This window comes from Scleropages formosus, chromosome 6, assembly GCF_900964775.1.
Source record: "Scleropages formosus chromosome 6, fSclFor1.1, whole genome shotgun sequence".
NCBI lineage: Eukaryota > Metazoa > Chordata > Actinopteri > Osteoglossiformes > Osteoglossidae > Scleropages > Scleropages formosus.
Window position 1 is genome coordinate 8,263,707 of NC_041811.1, and position 20,539 is coordinate 8,284,245.

Here is a 20,539-nt window from a genome sequence, read left to right on the forward strand (position 1 = left end):
CCTCCGGCCAGTTTAAACAAATATTATTACATTTTTTGCTGGATTTGGTTTTTGTTGATGGAATCCGGGAACTGATATTTAATCTAGAGGAAAAAAGTGTTTATCCCCGGTGATTACATTTTGGTAAGGGATGAAGGAAAATCAGTGTTCACTTTCAATTCTGTGAACTATGGATGAATGTCCCTGACGTGACGGATGCCTGGTTATGCTGCTAACCCTGGCAATCAGCTAAGCAACACACTCGTTTGGGCTGTTCCAGAAAGTAAGAGTCGCTACAGGGAAGATGTGAGCGCGACAAGGTTTATGATCTTTGATTTAGTTCTGATTTGGCATAATTTGTTTTTTCGTTGAGAAATGTTGGTTGCTAGGTATTTCGGGCCTCTGTTCTGGCAGATTTCTGCAAGGTCCTTGCTTGGGTTGTTAGATATTTTTGGTATTTGAGCTGTGACAGCTTGTAATGTAAGAATGAGTTTCAGCTGAACTGGGTTCAAAATGTCTTTGTTGGATATTGAATATCTCTGGGTATTCAGATTGTTTTTTTTGTATGTATGCAGCTCTTATAGTTGAATAGCGGTATGGTGGTCAGTACATTCGTCCAGTTCTTTTAAGCTAGCAGTGATTTTAAAATTCCGTTCATATTTTGTTGAACAAGTGTGTGTGATAACTAATGGGTTGGCACCCTGTCAAGCTGCCTCACCCTCTGTGCTTCTGGGTTAGTCTTTTTGAACATCAGTCATGCATTGTGCAAGCAGTTTACGAAAATGAAAAGAAAGCAAAATTTTGTTGGCTCCTTTTGGTTTTCTGATGCTCTGTCCAGTTACCTTTTCTGGTGTTTCCTTGACAGAATTTGTTAAATGTAAATATTTGTAATACATACGTTACAATTCCAAAGCTATTTATCTTCTTTCTTGTAAAGTGTTTTGAGAAGCTGCTTTTAAATGCACTATATAAAATAGCAAGTATCATTATTAGAATGCTACCTAACAAGGCCACTTTTGTTTTTGGAAATCCCTCTCTGCTGGGTGGTTTGTAAATTGTGATAAAGGAATAGTAAATCACAGAAAGTCATTCATAACGATATTACCTCTCAAGTGAATTCTATTCATGTTACTCGATTTTTGAAGACTTTGCAGTTTGAACTTCAGCACATTCTTTAAATCTTTATTTGCTTCGGGAGTTGTTATAGGTAATGAAGTTGCAAGATTTCTTGTAAGCTGGCACGCGGTTGACGTGTGGGTGAAGCCAAGACCTGTGTGGAGGATGAGACCTCTTGTTTTGGGGTGGTGTTGCCAAAGTGCATATTTTGCATTGAAATATTTGTTCTTTTATGACTTTTCTTGAGAGCGTCGATGGCTCATCACCCAACTTTTTGAGCACAAATTATGTTTGCTCTTAATTTGCACTTAAAGTCATGCGCCGTTTAATGACCGATCACATATACAACGGTGGTCCCATAAGATTATAATGGAGCTGAAAAATTCTTTGCGACTTGCCACGTCGTAGCCATTGTAGCGCAACGTGTTACTCTCGTGTTCATGGTGGTGATGGTGTAAGCAAACCTACTGCCCTGCCAGTTGTATAAAATTATAGCACATACAATTATGTACAGTACATAATATTTGATAATGATAATAAATGCCTATGTTACTGGTTTATCTATTTGCTGTACTGTACTTATCGTTATTTTACTGTGTACTCTTAACTTCTAAAAAAAAAAAAAAAAAAAAGTTTACTGTAAAACAGTATGCTGTGTTATACCAGCAGCAGCATCATAAATCTCGCGTCTACCACGTCTCTTGATTGCATCGAGGCTATACTATCTAGGTTTGTATAAGTACGCTCTATGATGTTCGCACAACGTCGATACCCACCGTTAAGCGACGCATGTCTGTATTGTAGCAGCAGTATGCCTTTTATGAAGGAACCTGTATTTTCACATTTTAGTTGTGTACATATAGTATGTAAGCATAAGTATTACTGCAAATGCCTTTGTGTGTGTGGGTGTATGCATGCATGTATAGCTGGGTGTAAGAAGTGTACGGTCCAGATGGAGCTGTCAGCGTTGCGCCTGGGTAACCGCATTCAGCAGGCTCCAGGCCTGCAGCTGTCTGAGCACCCCCAGCTGCTCTCCGACCACCACCACATCCCAGCGTGCTGAACAAGTGGCTGGCCGCATCTGGAGCTCACGGTCCCGCTGGAAAGGAGTCGACGGTACACGCTTCAGAGCTCCATGTGAGCGTGGATGTAATGTGAAGCCATATGCCATGAGGATTTTTTTAAAAAATGGATGGAATGTCTCAAATCCCAGAAAGCTCTCGCGTTTTGTGTGGTTGTCCGGCAGGTTATTTTATTCAGGGGACTAAAAAGCATACTGACTGTACATAATTAATACCTCTTATTCCCCCCCACTAGTTTGGATAAAGAACCTCTCTCAAGGGTAAAACAGGGGTGACCCTGCTTCAAATGTGAATATATAGGCTTTCAAGTTCTTTAACCATTACCCTTCCTGCACCCCACTGTACATTACCTGTCACCCACTTTTGCAGTAATCCAGTACAAACCGGACTTAATGTGAGCACACGGTGGGGAAATGAGCAAAGTACTGTCTGGTACATGAGAGTTACCAGGAGTTACAATCCAGTTTGGAGCAAGAAGCTGCAGGCTATGTTTCAATGAGAGGTCTGTGTGTGGACTGGGGTCTGCGAGAGTAATTAAATCAGACGTCTTTTTCGAGCAGCTAGAGCTGAATTCCAGCTGACACAAACACCTGTGTGCCTGGGGCTGGGGGACAGTGGATCCCCGCGCTCTGTCTGAGATCCCCATCATCCTTCACCCTTCCCGAGATGGACTATCCACCATCCTGCAAGGGTTACCATAGAGCACCAGCTGATTGAACCCCCAGCCAAAAACCAAGCTGAGTGTCCTCACAGATGAACAAAGCAATTGCTTCTCAAACAGCAGTTGCTTGTTGTATTTTATGTATATTTTACAATGGAGTGTTTTACCAGAGAAGTTGAGGTACCTAACTTGAGGGATCAGCAGAGGAGCCCTCTTTGTATTCCGTCTGGTAAGCTTTTGGCAATAAAACCCATTCTTTGACACTGCTCATCCTGTCTGTCAAGTGCACAACATACACTCCCCCCCCAGTACATTCGCAAAGCAGCAGCCGTCGCAGTCTCCGTCCAGCATACTGTCAGAACCTTCCCAGCGACGCAAGATATGAGCGATGCCCCATTTATTTTAGACTCCATTTATTTTAGATTTTTTTTTTTTAGGTATATGAGTGAGGCAACAGGATGCAATATAGTTCAAGAGGAGCTCTGTACAGCAGGAGCAGCAGCGACAACAAAAGCAGCTGTTTATTAGCATCAAGTTTGTTCAACTCTACGTACTCACAAGTCCAGGAGCACTTGGTTAAATTACGCTTCATTGTCACACATGTCCCTCAATGCACCTGCAGTGAGTAACATAGTCTTTCAGTTTAGCCAGTGGTTTTGTTTTTGTACTGGTGTAAAAGAACTCTTCCTGACAGGTTTGGTGTCTAATTTGGAAATTGCCCCCATGAACATAAAACGGATTTAGAAAGTATTTGCTCTTTACTTGAAATTGCCCCAAGCGTGTGTAGGTGTGTGTCATCACCGTGCAAAGTGCTCGCATCCTGTTCAGGATCTTTCCTGCCTCACATCCTGTGCTGCTGAGATACACTCCGGACGATCGGAGGCCTGCGATGGACAATTGCTGTATGGATGGTTTGATTTGGCGAACGAGCATTTTAATCCCTGTCCTACCAGTGTTCATTCTTTCATCCTCCAGTTCATGGTCATGTTCTCAGTTTTATGTGCTGTTATTTGCAAGAAGCCGACCCATTTCTTACTAAGTTACATTATTGAAAATCACCTGTGTTGATGTTAATAGGGGCACGGTGGCACAGCAAGTAGCGCTGCTGTCTCACAGAACCTGGGTGGCGTGAGAAGATGTGGGTTTGATCCCCACTCAGTCTGTGTGGTGTTTGCATGTTCTCCTCGTGTCTGTGTGGGTTTCCTCAGGGTGCTCTGGGTTCCTTCCACAGTCCAAAGACATACTGTTCACCTATACTGTGTGAGTGACGGAGAGAGTGTGTTCCACTAATGTATGGATGACTGACCCAGTGCAAGTAGTGTATCTAGCAGCGTAAGTCACCACCGTGAATAAGGTGTGTGGGCTGATAACACTACATAGAGTTCAGTGGAAGTTGCTTTGGAGAAAAGTGTCTGCTAAATGAATTAATTTAATTTATCCAGAAGGCTTCGTTTAAATCAAGAATATTACATTTACCATGCAAATTGTATAGTATACAGTTCTACACCTGAAGGCTGAGTTTTCACAAGTAATTCACAGAGCACGCGAGTTTCTTTGCCGTACAACGGTTATTCTCTTGTTGACCTTTCAGACACAGTATGTGTGTCCCACTTTGTCTTTCTCACGAACGTTCCTCCATGCTGTTGTGTCACCTGCGTTGTCACTAATGATCAGGCTGTAATGACCGCTTCTGACCAGGGGGCACGAGCTATTGATCGTCACAAGGCGAAGCTCGTAATGATTTACTAGAGAATGTAGCCGAAGGCTCTTTAGCTTTCCCATCCCCCACACCCCATGTGGCTAATTGCATCTTGCCAGCACACTGCTGTTGTCTTAGCATGGGCAGAGGGGAGGTCATCACTTCCTGAATGGGCCTTTTCCTTGGGTTCACCAGCACCCATGCCCTGTCCTGCCCTGCCTTCCCCTTGGCGCTGTCCTTCATTCTTCCCTTTGGCACGTCACCTCTCTGGAGCCTAAACAGTCTTTCTAGCCCCCCCAGCAGCTTTACGGCACCGTGTCAGACATGTGGGAGCATGTGTTCAGATATGAGACAGTGCCCACGGCTGCTGAGGGTGTTGGCATGGCGGCTGCCTGCCCCACGGTCCAGATGGCGTTCGTGTAGCTGAAGCGGCGGGGGTCTGAGCCTGCGAGCTATACCTGTCCGGGCAAAGCTTCCCCAGCGACCATGGCAGCGTAGGTAGGGGTGTTGTCATCAGGTCCTCAGCTCTGGCAGGGCACACAGAAAGAAGTCTGACTTTGTGCTAACAGACATCTGGATGCTTGTTGGTTTTGGCAGCCTGCAGCCCAGATCCAGCTGGGCACGCTTAGTGCAGTGCAACTTCATCATAAAGATGACATTATGGTGGAATGAAGCATTTTCCTGTGGAATGAGCCTTTCCCTCCAAAACATGCTGTCCTGAGATGCTCCAGGATGAGCTAGAGCATGCAGAGGTTTCCAGCTGCACCGAGCCTGGACTCTGTACCCAGCGGCACCATCACGTGCAATAAATGGGGCAGCAAGTGGCCTAGTGGTTAGAACCATTGTCTTGGAATTGAATGACCCAGGTCTGAATCCCTGCTTCTGCTATAGTGCCACTGATCAAGGTACTTACTGTGAACGGACAGCAAATTTACCCAGCTGTTTGAATGGGTAAATCGTTGGTATCGAAGTAGCTTAGTGTATTATCTGTTTTGGAAGTGACCAGGTATGAGGTGACTTAAAATGAAGTTAAAAAGAACTTTATTATAACCTGAAACTTTATGAAAAGAATAAACTCAATCACATACCCCTGCCTAAAAACAAAGAAATCAGTCAGTTCTGTTCCCAAAATTTTAATACTTGAGGCTTCTCTGACTGCACCTAGTGCTCATCTCCTCCCCACGAGTGGGTGATAGTTCAGGAGGTGAGGTATGCTCTCAATTCCTGCATGGCACATATATACAAACCGGTCATCGTGAGTTTCCTGGCACAAAGACACAAGCAACATGATTGGATAATAATAAATAATAGCTTTATGTCCTCTTAAATCTGCAGAAGGAATTTCTGTGCAATTCATACCTCGATAGGGATGTTTATTACCTTCATCATTTCTGTCCACCATCATCATCGCCACACACTCTCGCCTTCTACCGCTGCTCTGTTTGTTAATAAGTTCACGCTCTTATCTTGTTTCATTGTGCCTGGAATACGTTCAGCATTCTTGTACTGCTGTTATTATATTATCATCGTTAAGGAAGTATGACAGAATGATGAGAGAATCCAATTTAAGAAGGCGTTAAGTACATTTGACCTTTCTATACTGCATAGTGCATAGCAACAGAGGAACACAGCCTTCTTTTACGATACCTCATTAAACAATGTCTGTTAACGATACGTATGGTGCCCTGCACCAGTGCATGCGGTAGAACTGTACAAAATGTAATTTACTACAGTGTTTACAGTACTTCTGGACCCTTTGGCCCTAATGGGGTTACTGTGATTTATATGTGATTTATTAGCATTGTTGGTTAAGGTGAGTGTGAAGTGAGAAAATACTTCTTTGGACTACTGATGTGGTTGGAGTGGATGACTCCCCATGGTTGGCTTTTGGCATCTGGCCTTCATTGGAGGGAGGGAGAAGAAATCAGTTATCAGAAGCACTTACACTCCCCTTGGTCTTGTTTTCAGGGGGCTATGATGTGTAATGTGAGTCAGCTTTAACTCGGGGATGTATGATTTAAATGTAGACCTGTCATATGTGTCCCTGTTAGTGTAGATATGGCTTGTTACCACTGATGTTTTTGTTAGGCTTATTTAATTAAGTGGATCTCTATAAATAACAGCAGGAGCAGCAGCAACAACAAAAGCAGCTGTTTATTAGCATCAAGTTCATGCAACTCTACTCTAGCCCAGCCAATGCTGAAGGTAGGTCAACATGCTTTAAGTACAGGTGGTCCCCAGTTTACGAAGGTTCAACTTACGGTTTTTTTCAACTTTACGATGGTGAGCTGGTGGTAGACATTAAGTAGAAACCGTACTTCGAATTTTTTTTCCCCCCGGGGCAAGCGATATGCAGAACGATACTCTCTCGTGATGCTGGGCAGCGGCAGCGATCCGCATCTCTGTCTGTCACTCAGAGGTGTGTTTTAAGTGTATTTTCGACTTACGGTATTTTCGATTTATGATGGGTTCCGCAGAACGTAACCCCATCGTAAATCAAGGACCACCTGTAATTTAATAACGCACTTTTAGCTTAACTTTTGAACTCAGTTGCGACCAGAAGTGGGATCGTAACTCAATTATTTCTAAGTCCAGAAACTACATCACAATCAGTAAAATCTTAATACAGCTTAATTCTTTGGTTTGCTTGTGGGTCAGTTGCTTTTAACATCTGTTAAAGCTAAAACAAACAGAAAATGTGCTATAGGAATTTATTCTGTTTCCAGAGGCAGCTCATACAGTGCACAGTCTGTATTCCTCTATACTGGAAACATTGTTGGTGATGCAGGGCACAGCATGGATGCCAGTTGATTATCTTTTATTGACCTGAAGCAACATTAAACGCTATTTCAAATACACTGGAAATGAAGACATAACTCATGTCCACAACTTCTTGTTCAGAGTACTGTGTCCTGGCAGATAGAGCCGCATTCTTCCAAAACGAGTATCGAAAGTTGGGACAAATTGATGATAGGTGTGTTGCTTTAAACACTGACTGCGTGTCTCAAGTGGAACTTCGCTAAACTGGCCAAAATTAAGTGACCGACACATCCCATAAACATGTTATTTAGCATCTGGTTAATTTTGTTTTTGACAGAAAACAGGCAAGAGAAATTGTCTGAGCTCGTTTTTTTTCGGAAGGTGGAACCGCAGGCTATTTTCACTCTTCCACCAGAGAAAGTTTAGAAAGTAGAAAGGTGAAGAAAACGTAATAGAAATGTTTATGTCTCGGAAAATTAAGTTTATTTTTTCAAAGTCGCCCATGTGTATCACAATGTATTTGTTTTCGGTGGAGGAATCGGGCTTGTTAAGCGGATGCATGTTGGTTCGTATTCGTTCAGACTCCACCTCCACTCTGTTGCATTTCCCTGCAGGTTCAGCCAGACCCCTCTTGTCCTTCAGGTTGAGCGTCACTGTGAATAACAATGGCTGTGCTCGCAAAGGCTGTGCCTGGAGTTTTTCGGCAGAGAAAAAGTGAATAGTTGTTTACAGCTGGAGCTGAAGTGTTCCAGATGAAGAGGTTTGCTAAGAGTGGCTTTCCTGTCGAGGTGATGAAACTGGAGCACTCTTAATGTGTAACTTGCTGTACTCCAGTGCTGGTTGCTGGCCTTCCTTGCCCTCCAGAAGTGTTGCTGCTGTTTTTGACCAAGGTTTGTAAAGATCATCCTTCGCCTTTGGCATCAGTGAGACCCTGGCCAGGTCACTTGCAGCCCTGACTACAATGTGTCCACGGTTTGTTTAACACAAAAGCTGGATGATTCATTGGAAAGACTCCCCCCGTGTTGAACATTTCCAGGGCTTTCCGCGCTGCGTTCGAGAGATGTGCGCTGCAGTGTGAGAAGAGTGTCTGCAGCTCTGTGTCTTTACATGCGGTCTCCGAGGAAACATCTGTCTTAGAAAACATCTTGGAGGTGTTTCAGTGTTCTTTTTATTTGTTTTCTTGCCTGATATTTTAAATCAAACTTCACAGCTTCAGCTTAAGAACCTCCCACACGGGTACACCAGCAGGGTTGTCCAGCAGCTCAGCATGCGACACAGTAATGAGTTTGGGTCCCACATGATGTTGCATTGTTCTTTATGGTCAAGTGGACCAGCAGTCTTACATGTCTCCAATCTCTCTCTCTCTCCCTTCATCCCCGCAGGGCCACGTGGGTACAACAGCAACCAAAAAAATCGACGTCTACCTCTCAATGCAGGCTACACAGGAGAAGCTGCACCCCATGACGGTGGTCACCATGGCCAACGCCCGTGTCCATGACCTCATCGGCCTCATCTGCTGGCAGTACACCAGCGAGGGCCGGGAGCCCAAGCTCAAGTGAGGGAGCACCCGTCTCTCTGATCTGCCCATTAGCTGATATAACTTTGTCTACATACCGTTGCCTATACACTGAATTTGACATGGTTTGATGCTTCTTCAGACACATCTAACATAAACATCATCAAAGTGGTAGGAGTGTCTATATAGTAAAACATTTTGAAGAAGGGTCTATTAATAAATGATGCACCGACAGTGCAGTACTATTACTTGCAGCAGTGTGTTCGTCTAAGTAATGGATGGAAAAAGCGTGAAGTGGACTTCAGAGGGTGATGAGGGACCCTGCTTGAGAGCAAGATACGGTTTTTGTGCCTTGTTGTTTGGGCACTTATTGCCCAGTATTGCTACCTATTAGGGAGGAACTGAGAGATGAGATGTGGTGTTTTAGAGCAGCGTGTCCAGTCACACCCGTTATAACGGTCAGCAGTAGAGCTGTGATAAAGTACTGGACTGGTAGGTGCCCTTTTCCATTGGGATTTTTTTCTTCTTATTACCGCACTTTATACCCCCTCTCCATTTCACTGGTTTCTGTGGACTGTGGCCAAGACTGGCCTGGAATGCTTTTTGGGACTTTAAGCATAGCACTTGAACTTCAGTGTTGCATTAAAAACTGAATACGAGGGAAATCAACAACAAAAGGGTGCTCCCGATGGCTGTGAGGAGGTACCTGACGTGCATGACAATCAGGAGGTGCCTCCCCCCACCCTGCTGTGGAATGGGGCACAGTACACTCTGCAGCCATGGAGACATCTTGGCTGATCAGGGAAACAAATGGATTGCTTTGCTGCTGTTTTCTAGGAGGCTTGAGTGGTCACAGTGCAAGGGCATCATCGTTGTCAGCAGGGTGTTTGAGAAAAGGGTTAAATAGGCATTATATGGCAATGTGTAGAGGAAAAACATTAGGCTTGTTGAAGACCAGTAAATTTTTAGTCACATTTATAAAGCATTCAGATCCAAGAAAGAAGATTCCTGTTTAGGGGCAGCAGGTGGTGTATTGTTAGAGCTGTCACCTTAGTGTGAAAGCACCTGGTTAGTACACCTCATTAAAGTTCTTACCCTGAACTGATGGTGTTAAAATTACACCGACATACACTATAAATAGGTGAATCACTGTACATAGTTTAATGTGCAATCCTAGCATTGAAAGTCACTTTGAAGAAATGTGTGTAAATAAATATAAGAATATCCAACAAATAAGCAAACACAGAATGAAGAGACTGGTGAAGATAAATATTCCTTTGGGCTGCTTATGAATGTCTGAAAATGCATTGCAAATAATGGCGGGATGGAAATAAATGTGAGCTTTGAACAGGAAAGGTGATGTAGTACGCTTATCTCAAATTCTAATGTACTCATAAAAATGATGAGTAGATTTAGAGGTGATGTAAAGTAGAGCAGTGGGAGGTGTAATAGCTCTCTCTCGCTCTGCCCCCTCCCAAAACCAGTGAAAATGTCAACGCCTACTGCCTGCACATCGCAGAGGACGACGGTGAGGTGGACACAGACTTCCCTCCGCTTGACTCCAACGAACCCATCCACAAGTTTGGCTTCAGCACGCTGGCACTCGTGGAGAAGTACTCGTCACCAGGCCTTGCTGCCAAGCAGTCGCTCTTTGTCAGGATGTACGTACCGAAACGGCCACTCGCCCTTTTGTTAATTTCACATAATTTTTTCAGCAGTTGCATATTCTAGTTTTTCCAAATGAATTGCTTGTCCAGAGGATCACTTTTTGGCCCTGGATTTTAAGATACCGGGCAAACATCTGTAAACACTGGACTATCCATCCTGAACCATGTATGTTAATAATGTTTGTGTCATTGCAAGCCAACTTGAACTGGGGCTAGTATTGCTGTATCCCCTTGTTTCAAACATGTTGCATAGATAGGGCTGCTGGTAGCGTAGTGGTTAGCTGCTTTTGGATCAGAAGTTTGCTGGTTCAACTCTCACGTAATGCTGTAGTACCGTTGAGAAATACCCTTAACTGCTCCTGTAAAATTAAATGGTTAAATAGTTGTAGGTAGCTTAATATTATAAGTTGCTTTAGAAAAAAGTGTTGGCTAAATGAATAAATGTACATGTAATGTAGATAGTTCATATTGGAGTCTGGCCTGTAGGTATGACTCCTGCAGTTTTCCTACGTCTGTCAAACTTTCCAAATTGCTATAAAGGGATGGAATAACAATAATAGGTTCACTTGGAAATATGGGGCTTGGGCAAAGCGCATAAAATACACTAGTAATCACCTACTAAGAACTCATTGCACACCCAAAATTAAATTAGAATTATTTGCAGATATTTACCATTTGCAAATTATTACCAAAAACTTCATCTGTTGCCAGTAAATGATATAGTACATGAAAGTAAAGTTTAGCACTTTTTCATTTCTTCTAAAGCAATTTATGACAACCAATTTCTATTCTGCTGTTATAGACTTTCTTTAACAATGTCCACCAATTCTTTGCCCACCAGAATACTTATTTAAAGTCTTATTATTAAGCCTGCAATGTTGAAGTAGTAAAGTAGATCAAAGTTAAACACAATATGCATAATGTAAGTTTAAATTTTCCCCACTGAGAATGTGCTGTTCCCAAATTGCTCTTGGAAAGTTTCACAGAGCCATCTCCAAAATTGAATAATCAAAATGCACATCTTGGCAAAACTTGACTTCAAATGATTTTAGTGCTTTAACTCAGTATAAGCACAAACAATACTGGCATCCCTCAATTTACAATCTCTTTATCTAAAATTTCTGTATGATGGTTCTTGGCTTTTGACACAATATTTTTGATTTAAGGAGGGGGGGAAAAAATCGGTAGAACTAATTTTATCCAAAGGCTGTCTAAAAGAATGAAAATTGTACGTTGCTCGAGTGAAGTGGAAGTGCAGTAATGTAACTGTAGTTGGAGCTCCTGGGTCCAGATTTCTCCTTCTGTTTATGTGTTAGGATTATGATTATTGCTTTAAGAAAGCAGGGCATTATTGGGAAGTTTATGAAATTCCACAGATGTGTCTGTCAGCTTGTCATTAGTTTTCACAAACTGATTGTCGTAAGTCAAGAGGGTGCCTGTATTTGACTGAGGAGCACTGAAATCTCCTTCAGTCTCTGTGAATTATATAGTGTATATAACAATTACAATCTGAATAAATTTTATGTGGAAAAAGTGGAATTTTTTTCACATCAGAATTGCAGTGCATAGTCAGCAAAACAAGAGTAAATCTATAACTGGATAGTGTAGTACTTACAGCAATCACAATCAAATTGAAGGACCCAAGTTCAAACCTCCATTCTTGTACCCTTGATTAAGGTACGTACCCTGAGTTGATGCAGTAAAAATTACGCTGCTCTATAAATGGGTAAATAAATTGCTTAGTGTATAAATGTAATTAGATTTGGAGAAAAGCATCAGATTGATTATTCATTTTCCTCATTCATGTTTGCACTTCTCCCAAAATACATATGTCCCCTTAATATTCCCTAAAAACTTCTCCATCCTGTAATTATTGCATGTGGTGATATTACACATTGAGGGTAAATAACTTAAGATAATAAATATAAACATTGCACATAGTGATGTAATCAGTGGATAAATGTCAAACACCACATTAAACAGTTGAATGATGGCATCAGTTGGACTTCTTGAGAAACTTTAATGCAGTGGGAACAAATGACCTAATTTTTCCTGTCTGAGGTTTCTGAAAAACCTTTTTAATGGGAGAAGTTTAAACTGGGAATGCAGCGGGTACTAAGGCTCAATAATTGCATCAGATTTCCTCTTAACACCTTTTTAAGTCACTGATCAAGCTGTGCCTGCTGTCTGCCTCTAATTTCACTAGCCGTGTTTACCGTTCCTGCAAGTTTATTTATGCACTTTGTACAGAGGTTGCTGTACCGCGGAGTTCTACTAAAAGTTAGGAGGCTGTCCATGTTGAACCACGGTGCCAACAGTATTAAAAATCCTCAGTAAAAGTCGTTTGCCGATCGATAGAACACATTCGTGAAACGGGGTAATCACATCGGTGGGCACCTTGGGTTTGGCTCAGGCATGTACATCTAATTAATGACCCTTTGACCAAATTCACATCCTAAATGTAATGGCCTTATTGACATGGTAAAGGATTTAATAGTGCTTGGTACACACCTATTAGGGCTAAGAGTAGGTACTATTGAGTCAAAGTCGACTCTTAGCACTCGTGGGGTTTCCAAGTTAAAGGAGTGGTTTACCTTTGCTGCCTTCCATGCGTTTGTGCCATGGAATGAAACTCAAACACGTACAAATTCTAAATGAATGAATGAACGTAAATACAGATTCTGCTGAGAAGACACCAAACCCAAGATCTGAACCCTCAGCCCAGGAGCTGTTGGACACCAGTGCTACCTCCCACATACCGAAACACTTTCTTGCTAATTCCGTACTTAGTAACTACAGTGTCATTCTGAGGCTGAGCAAAAAAAAAATGGTTTTGGTTATTTTTTGGAAATTGCTAAGCTCCTATCATGGTGTCAATGAAGGGCATAGAAGGCACTCTCTCAGGTGCATTCGCAGTCTGCATTGTAGCATGTATGGTTTGGGAGATGCACTCAAAAACACAGGTCCTCTGCAGTGGATAGAAATGAATGGGTTTCAGGAGGACAGGTAGCCATTGTCCAGTGCCATTAGTGTTTATAATATTTCCATAAAGGCTCTTGTCTGGCATGGATGGGGCCAATCTGTTGTCATTTTATAATCTACAAATACAGGAAAATAAATGAAACACAATTTGCACCATGAAGGTAAAGCACCGGGTGAATTAGCAGAGATATATTTGGGAAAAGGACTGAATGCCATTAAAGTGTGTACTTCGTTTTTTTTACTGACATAACTTCACGGTGTAGATCTGCAATATGCACTGTTACTCTCTACAAATAACTGATAATTTAGTTGTATGGTTTTTAAATTTGCCATTCTGAATGTACCAATGTGTCTTTTCTTGAGACAGAACATCACACATGTCTAAGAATGCGGTTTGCCCGGCCAAGACAAAGAGTGATAAATACTAAAGAATGTCTGTCCTCTGGCAGGGTTAGTATTAATCACTAGAAGAAAGACCATTAGAATCCAGCTGCATGTCACAAGCAAATATATATTTTGGACTAGAGTTAACATTGCTGCATTGTGGCTTGATTTCCGCTTTGGCACGAGATGGTCTGGATGCCGGTCTCCTGATTTTCATTTAAGACTTGAACCATGAGGAGCCATTTGTAGACAGAGGATCTCCGGTAGAGATGCAGTGCATTATTGTGCTGTACGTCAGCACCAGGTAGACACCCGCTGTGTCTCGCCTCCTTTCTACCAGTTCCAAGACATGCGCGCACACACTTTTTCCACTGCCACTCACAAAAAAGCAAAAGGCTTTCATGTCTTCCAAGAACCCCTGAAGTCAGGCTCATTTTTGCCAGCACTGGGGTGTCGGAGATTCTCTTTGTGTGTTTTGCGTGAGAGATTTGAAGGGGTTCATGTTGCAATGCCTTCCTCTGTCTTAATGAGGACAATCTATAGTCTCTGGTCCTCAAACCAGGAGGTTTTTGAGCTCTCACACATCCTAGTCTGAGTGTCTGCATCTACCCCCTGACCCAGTTCCCCCATATCTTTTATACATCAAGTGTGTCCAGCTGCAGCCCAAGGTTTCCAAACCCTACGCTTCCGCTTGGCCTGTAGGTTTATCCAAATCCATTTGCGGACGCTTAAGTTTTTGTGCCATTTGCGCCAAAAATAATATAAAGCACAGGTGAACACACACTTTTGCTGGCCCTTGTTGAAAAGGGAGCCAAATGGATCTCTACTTGTCTAGCATGTCGTGTGGCGTGGAGACAAATGAATCCATCCACCCACCTACTTACCATCCAGCGTAGGGTCATGATACTCCAGAGTCAATCTCAGAAGCACAGGGTGCCAAACAAATGAGACAAATGAAAAATGGAATTAAAGTTAAGGTTTTGTGAGTCTGAACAGTTAAGACCTTGCCAGAATAAATTGAGGATGGACTGCTGATTGTCTTCAGGACATTTCTGGTCTGTCTAACACCTGACAGGGAGATTCCCACCGAGCAGAAGATGCCTGAATAGGTGGGTTCAGATTGTGAGATATAAAAGGAGTTTGTTGCTATAGTTGTTTTTCTGATCTTGAAAAAAACGCACCCTGGAGCACAGTCTCTTGCCCATTATTTGCTCTGTTACTTGAGTCACATGACTGAGGTGCTACAGGCAGTCCCCGAATTACAAACGAGTTCTGTGTCCTCAGTCCATCTTTAAGTTGGATTTTATCGTAAGTGGGAACGGTTATGTATGGTGGGTATCTGTCATTTTGTCAAATGTTTGACCTAGTATATCGTATATCACGTACCTTTTTATGCATAAAAAACATTAATGAAACACTTTGGATACACTAAAACATTTTTAATATAACAATACAGTGTAACGATGCAATAATAATGAGATGTTCGTCACTTTGGAGAAAAGTGTCTGCTAAATGTAATGATGATAAATATACCTACAGTATTTATAATAGAGAGAGACATAGAAAGGGATAATAATAAATGTTACCACTGTGATGATGAACAGAGGACATGGAGGCTGGACTCAAGTGCAGGATCCTTTATTCAGAATCAAAGGACTAGACCTGTTCTCGTGGTCGGGGACGGGCAAATGGTCGGTCGATCGGCAAACTGAACAGAGGCGAGGATCCGAAATTGTGGTCGAGGTACAAGGCAGGCGGTCGTTATCAAAGAGATGTAGAATGGGGAACGATGAGGGACAGGAGGTGTATAGCAAAGTGAGGTAGGTTTGAGAATGTGCGGCGGGGGGGGGTTTCTCGAGTGAGATTCCACAACTGGGAAGAAGTGTCTTTTATAGCTTTTGTAGAAGTGTCTTTTCGCTTTTTCCATTGTTCGTTGGCGTTTCACCTTTCGTTTCATTATTTACTCTTTAGTTTCGATCGTAATCATTTCCTTTTTCTTGGATGCATCACCATCACTTGCATCACATTTACAATTTGGTGCCATGGCTAGGAGGGTAAACTTAAAGCCAAACGCAGTAAACACGAGACACCGTTAACAGGAAAAGAAGGAAGTGTGTCCTACCTCGGGCTCACGTGCCCCGCCCACGAGCCGACATACCGCTGTAGAGCAAAGTTTTGATGCGCTTCGTGAAGTAGCGCCCCTTTATTACAAACCATTGCATATACAGGAACTTGCCTATTTTATATAATAGGCTTAATTATGAAGTTTTCATTTGATTGTTACCTAAGGGTGACCAAAAAAAAAAAAATATCAACTTCCGGTCACTTAAGGGTTCATTTGTAAGTACAGGTTGTACGTAAGTCGAACGTTTGTAATTCGGGGACTGCCTGTAGTTGCATTTGACACACTCTAACTTGAGACATGGCCATCCAGCAACCGCGTCACTACGTCCTTAGGTTTCTAGACCAGAAAAATAGGCCGCAGATTCAAAGCCCATGAGGGATTGTGCTGTTTAATCCCACACCAAGCAGTGCAAATGGATGGATTATAGAACTGTCAAATTAATGTAAGTACCTTTCTCGCCATAGACTTGTGAATAATGTACAAGTTTTAAATTAGGCAGGGGGTGCAGCAGGTAGCACTGGTGCCTCACAGCTTCTTGGCTTTGAATTTAGATGTTGGTTCAAGTCTAGCTGGGTCTGTGTTGGTATGGGCTTCCTCCCACAGTCTAAAGGTGTGTGCTTTGGGTGAGTTATGTGTGATTGCTCTGTGATGGACTGGCGTCCCATCTGGGGTGTACCCTGCCTCATATCCTACGATTCCACAACAGAATCTGGGTAAGTAAGTAAATTAATGAATAATACCTATTGTGTGGTAACAAGGCACCAAAGGGTATGTGACTATGTAGTGGAAGTAACATCACTCTATGTCGATAACTTAGCACCATACTTCCACACAGTAGGTGCACGGTGTGAATAAGATGAGGAATGCGGCAGACTGGGTGATCGAAATTTCACATTATCTGAGCCAGGGATATTTTGCTGCTTGAAGTCTGTGTAGGTGGGTCGCCAGGAAGTGATCTTGGATACACACTCCAGGTGCCGAGGCTTTGCAGCATTTAACACGGTTGTTCTGGAGATGCTTGCAGCGAATTCACTTCTTCGTTGACTCTTATTGATGATGCTGCACTTTTAATGCACTCCTGTGGAGAGGTTGCCCTTGAGCCTTTTAGAGGGGTGGTGAATCTGACTGAAGGACCGCCCTGTCCCACTTGGCTCCTCCGTCGTCGTCTCCCGTAAAGGTTTTCAGCAGGATGACATGGCAACCAACACTGATCAGCTGTTGCATTAATGAGCTTGGGCAAGCGCTCTTTAATTATAATTGCGTGCTGGATTTGGAGAGGGCTGTGCCATGCCAGAGAGTGCTTGCACTTGGCAGTGTGGAAATGATGATGATAACGATGAGCGTAATAATAATAATAATAATAATAATGTGAACTTAAATCTCAAGGGACCCAGTTCCTGTGTAGCTTATTGAAGTGGAACACAGCCAAATAATGTGCCTTTAAAGGGACAGTTTTTCTGCAATCCAGAACTTGTCAGTTTACATGGCACAGTGCCATCCCACGGCGGTGCTGGGGAACAGCTGGCACCCTGGCCGGCACCCTGTGGTCCGCATGGGGGGAAGGAAGTGGATCTAATGAGTCTTTGATGAGATCAAGGAGACTTGTGTAGAAGCTGTCGATCCAACTGCTCCTCTTTGGCATGTTCCAACTTTCTTACTGGAAACGATGTAGCTTCGGCGAGCCCCTCTGGACTGTGTGAACGTGCCGGTTCATCCAGAACTTTAACTACTTTGGCTTTAAACCAGCACTTTCTAATGCAGGTCTTTTCTTGTAAAAAGGGTACATTGAATTTGATAGCTCTTTTTGAACTTTGTGTGCTACTGATTCCTGGGCATTGGATGGTTCTGTTTTTCATTCTGCATTCTGCTGAAGTCACTTCTTTGAATAATGTGGCCTGAAGAACAGAATTGACATTTTTCTCACATTAGGAACAAATAATTGTTCTTTTGGAACATAGTGGCGTCTGGTATGATTTATTAATAACACTGCAAAGGAAACGGGTGCCCAAATTTTCATACACTCTTAAAGCATCATAATCAGGGTTAAAACAGCAGCGTGTGATGCTCCATAGAGAATGGTGTAAACATGCTATTTACAGGTGTCCAGATGAATTTTATGAAAGGCATCCGAGATCACAAATCGTGTGTTCGTACCCTGAATCGTCCTGCGCTGCTCTGTAATAGTCTTTCCCTTGACTGGTTTGGGGTTGGCTTCATACCTGTGTGTTTGCACATCCTCAAAGTTCACATGTTCTCTCTCACGTTTCCCCCTCCCAACAGAAATGCCGCTCACGGCTTCTCCCTCATCCCGGTGGACAGCTTAAAGGTGACCATGAAGGAGATCCTGCAGAAAGCCTTGAAGAAGAGGAAAGGCTCACAAAAGGGCTCAGGTAGCACTTACCACATGGTTGCTGTCACACAAGCAATTTACCTTTTTGAACACATAGCACATGGACCCAGCAATGCTTATGGTATAGCATCTCCTACACAGTCTATTGAAAAACAAGGACCGCCATCCTGGATCGCACATGTAGCGCAGAGAGCCTGCGGGGGGGCAGGGAGACACAGTCGAGTAATATGGGAAGAGACAGTGAAGTTGAGCAGAGTGGATTATTCAAATCTGCCTCAGGGTCCTCTAAGAACCCGCCGTCACCGCCACGTAGCCACCAAATAGTGGCATGACTTCCCGACTCGCTGCACTGCATTCTATGTGTCTTCTCATCGAGTTTGCTCGCACCTCCCCAACTCCCAGTTGTTTGGCACAGTTATATTTTCAGGATATCCAAATGGAAGGTAACATTTCTGTAAACTGGACACAGCAAAACTAAGGAAAATATTTTAAAAGCTACTTTCAGAATGGACAGCTTATAAATGTATATCTTTTTTGAGGTCTTTTATTTTGAAATTCTTTTGAACTAAAAGCATTTTTATGGAACTTAATGCCACCTCTTCCCTCAGGCTACTGGATGCAGAGCCTCGTCGAGCAGCATAAAATTTGAATGATACTGTTGCAAGTGCTGCTTATGCCTCCGGCAATGAACTTTTTTTTTTTTTTGCTTTTTTCTTTTTTCTTCTCCTCCTTTTTTTTTCTACCCCCCCCCCCAAGTATTTTTACTGCCATCACCACAGACCAACAAAATTGGGGGGAAAAAGTACAGCAGAGAGTTGCCGGTTTTACAAACCTACAGCACATTCTTTTTATCGAAGGAGAAAAGCTTTCATCGTTTGCTACAGTGATCCCCTTTTGCTGGCTTAGGTGAATCTCAAGCTCTAAAGTCTAAATACTAGTTGGGAACATCAGGATTTATTTTAATTCCCCCCCCAGGTCCACTGCAGCTGGAAGCTTTTTGCCATTTTAATTTCATTCATGCCTCATTAAACTACTTAGCATGAGTTTAGACCGTGCTTAGCCTTTGTTTTAGAAATGGGCTTGTCGTTTCTTAATTAACCTCGGTTTTTCTAGTTCAGCAAAATACACTTTGATAATCTTGTAGAGATATTAAATGTAAATTTTTTTTTTTTTTTTTTTTTTTTTTTTTTTTTTGTTTAATTTTTTATTTTCAGAGAACAAAAATACTAACTTGTTTTCAGTGGAGGGGGGAGGGCGCGCAGCAGGTTTGGCCAGGTCCTGCTCTCCGGTGGGTCTGGGGTTCGAGTCCTGCCTAGGGTGCTTTGTGACAGACTGGCGTCCCGTCCTGGGTGTGTCCCCTCCAGCCTTGTGCCCTGTGTTGCCGGGTTAGGCTTTAGCTCACCGCGACCCCGCGTGTGTGCAGCGGCTTCTGTGTGTGTGTGTGTGTGTGTGTGTGTGTGTGTGTGTGTGTTTTCGGTGGTAACCCTTTACCATGAATTCAGATGGTGGACTTTTGGTGGAATAGCACTGCATCTGGATGGTTTTTGTAGTCCGTAAAGGAATATTAATTATTGAAGTAACTGTATGCACAGACATTCTAAGGGCAATTTAGAGTCACTATTTAAACTAAAACATGTCTTTGGACTGTGGGAGGAAACCAGAGCATGTGGAGAAAACCCATAAGAACACTAAGGAACATGTAAACTTGCCACAGGAGCTGTGAGGCACCAGAATTACCTGCTGTGCCACATGTGTTAGTGAGCTCACTGACTTGCTCCTCATCTTCCTTTTCTGTTATGTGCTTAAATACTGCAGTGATGTTGTTTGCCAGCTCAAGACAGCTGTGTGCCTCCTAAGAGGTAATATACTTGACCACATGATGTGTCAGGGAAAGCTGCTTTCTCCACAAATGTGTCTGCTAATCATTAAAAACAAAATGACCACAGAAGTAAATGACGGACGATGTGGCCGCAGTCAGCAGTTCTCACCCCCCCCCCCCCCCAGCTGTTGCCATCGTGGCTGTTGTTCCTGTTTATTACAATCCATTGTGGTTTTTTTTTAAATTATTTTTACCATTTTGGTGCCACTCTTTACTGATTCCAAGAATCTCAGAGTTGTTCCTAAAGATCTTCCGCAGTTCCTAATAGGCCAGGGGAGATCCAGCATGGGCAGTGTCAGCCTTTCAAGGCCAACACTTAGACTTGTTTATTTAGATGAT

General features: G+C 42.9%; 1 protein-coding gene across 1 annotated transcript in view; it reads left to right on the forward strand.

The window, feature by feature from the left end:
• Positions 1 to 20,539, forward strand: part of mapkap1 (MAPK associated protein 1) — a 58,288-nt gene that overhangs the window by 13,285 nt on the left and 24,464 nt on the right. Inside the window, exons 5-7 of the mRNA XM_018732794.2 lie at positions 8,680 to 8,852; positions 10,298 to 10,474; positions 18,252 to 18,361. Coding sequence (XP_018588310.1) covers positions 8,680 to 8,852; positions 10,298 to 10,474; positions 18,252 to 18,361 — 460 coding nt within the window. The remainder of the gene's footprint in view (positions 1 to 8,679; positions 8,853 to 10,297; positions 10,475 to 18,251; positions 18,362 to 20,539) is intronic.